At 55.7% G+C, this 2,500-nt stretch overlaps 1 protein-coding gene across 1 annotated transcript in view; it reads right to left on the reverse strand.

Moving 5' to 3' along the window:
* LOC132254789 (pollen-specific leucine-rich repeat extensin-like protein 1) overlaps positions 1 to 620 on the reverse strand; it is a 1,221-nt gene extending 601 nt beyond the window's left edge. The window contains exon 1 of the mRNA XM_059741304.1: positions 1 to 620. This exon is cut by the window's left edge and continues 601 nt beyond it. Within this exon, the coding sequence (XP_059597287.1) occupies positions 1 to 620 (620 nt within the window).
* Positions 621 to 2,500: the final 1,880 nt, after the last annotated feature.

The raw sequence follows: 2,500 nt of genomic DNA on the forward strand, positions 1-2,500 counted from the left end.
TTCGATGGGCAACGTCGGGCGGGGGGCATGGGTGAGCCCCCGGGGTGAGCCGCGACGCTGGCCATTGGCAAGCTTTTCCGAGGCAACATGCTCGCTCGAGGGCTCCTCGGCGAGCCGAGACGGGGCCGAGTGCACGGGGAGGGCACTCGTTGCATGGGGGGAGGGGCGTCCGTGTGCCTTTTGATGGGCAGCGTCGGGCGGGAGGCATGGGTGAGCCCCCCGGGGCGAGCCGCGACGTTGGCCATTGGCACGTTTTTCCGAGGCAACATGCTCGCTCGAGGGGTCGAGCCGAGACGGGGAGGGACGGGGCCGAGTGCGCGGGGAGGGCACTCGTTGCATGGGGGGGGAGGGCGTGTCCGCATGGGGGGCATGGGACGCGTCCGGGGTGCAGCGTGTACGGGGCACGGGGTGACTGCTGTTGCGTGCGAGGGCTCCCCACGGTGTCGCGGGCGTGCTCTCTTCGCATTAGCGTGTCGTGGGCTTGAGGGTGGCATATGCGGGGGCGCCATGCCTAGGGTGGCATGGGCGGCCTGCACGCCAAGGGCGGCACGCGCTGCAGCGTGCCTGGGCGGGTGGTGCTGCCAGCCCACTGAGGACAGCACCCCCCCCTTAAAGAGCATTTTGGGCCGTTTTGGAAATGCCTTGAGGAGACATCACCCATGCTTGAGGAGACATAATGCCATTTTTTAATGAAAAAAGAGTTTTTAATTCCGTTTTTTTTGCTGAATCTCTTTATAATAATTATATGAACCCAAGGAAAAAAAATAAAAAAAATTTCGGCCCAGAAAATATTTATTTTAATTTTTTTGTCCGAAAAATAGGGAAAAATAGGGAAAAATAGTAAAAAATACCAAAAATTAGTGAAAATATTTTTAAAAATTGTATTTCACATGGGAAAAATATCTGGAATAGGAACCCATGAATTAATGCAACTTATCTCTCAAAAATAATTTCTTTTTTCGATTTTTTTACTTAAAAAATAGTAAAAATGAGGAAAAAATAGTGTAAATATTTTTAAAAAATGTATTTCACATGGGAAAAATATATGGAAGACGAATTCAAGGATTGGTGAAGCTCTCTTGGCAAAAAAATATTTTTTTTTTAGTTTTTTTACTTAGAAAAGTAGGGGGAAAATGGGGAAAATAAGTAGAAATTACTTTAAATATTTTTAAAAATTGTATTTGATATGGGAAAAAGACATCTTAAAAAAGAATCCAAGGATTGTCCAAACAAAATTTATTTTAAAATTTTTTTACTTAAAAAAACCATATAAAAAAATAGCGAACAACCTTTGCAACATGAATCCATGGATTAATAACATTCCGTGATTAGCAATAGACCATAATCCGGAACCTTGCCAAGGCATCAGGGTCGAAATCCAGATAGGGCATGCACCATGTGTCTTGGCACAGCCCTTACCACCATGGAATGGGTCATTACAGGTGTCGTGGCACCATGGCATGGGCGTCGTGGCATGCGAGACATGTCGTGCCTCGGGCCGTGGCACGCATCATGGCATGGGTCACGTGTCCTAGCACAGCCTCTAGCACCATATCGAGGGTCATTGTAGCTTCCGTGGCACGGGAGGTGGCACGCGTAATGTGTCTTGGCTCGGCTCGTGGGCACCAAGCAAGGCCACATGGCACGCGTCGCGTGTCTTGGCTCGGCTCGTGGGCACCAAGCAAGGCCACATGGCACGCGTCGCGTGTCTTGGCTTGGCTCGCGGGCACCAAGCAAGGCCCCGTGGCACCTTGGCTTGGCTCGCGGGCGGGCACCATGCAAGGCCTCGTGCCACCTTGGCTTGGCTCGCGGGCACCAAGCAAGGCCCCGTGGCACGCGTCACGTGTCTTGGCTTGGCTCACGGGCGGGCACCAAGCAAGGCCCCGTGGCACGTGTCGCGTGTCTTGGCTTGGCTCAAGGGCGGGCACCATGCAAGGCCTCGTGCCACCTTGGCTTGGCTCGCGGGCACCAAGCAAGGCCCCGTGGCACCTTGGCTTGGCTCGCGGGCGGGCACCATGCAAGGCCTCGTGCCACCTTGGCTTGGCTCGCGGGCACCAAGCAAGGCCCCATGGCACGCGTCGTGTGTCTTGGCTTGGCTCACGGGCGGGCACCAAGCAAGGCCTCGTGCCACCTTGGCTTGGCTCGCGGGCACCAAGCAAGGCCCCATGGCACGTGTCGCGTGTCTTGGCTTGGCTCACGGGCGGGCACCATGCAAGGCCTCGTGCCACCTTGGCTTGGCTCGCGGGCACCAAGCAAGGCCCCGTGGCACCTTGGCTTGGCTCGCGGGCGGGCACCATGCAAGGCCTCGTGCCACCTTGGCTTGGCTCGCGGGCACCAAGCAAGGCCCCATGGCACGTGTCGCGTGTCTTGGCTTGGCTCACGGGCGGGCACCATGCAAGGCCTCGTGCCACCTTGGCTTGGCTCGCGGGCACCAACCAAGGCCCCGTGGCACCTTGGCTTGGCTCACGGGCGGGCACCATGCAAGGCCTCGTGCCACCTT

The sequence above is a fragment of the Vitis vinifera genome, chromosome 2 (genome assembly GCF_030704535.1).
Source record: "Vitis vinifera cultivar Pinot Noir 40024 chromosome 2, ASM3070453v1".
Classification (NCBI taxonomy): domain Eukaryota; kingdom Viridiplantae; phylum Streptophyta; class Magnoliopsida; order Vitales; family Vitaceae; genus Vitis; species Vitis vinifera.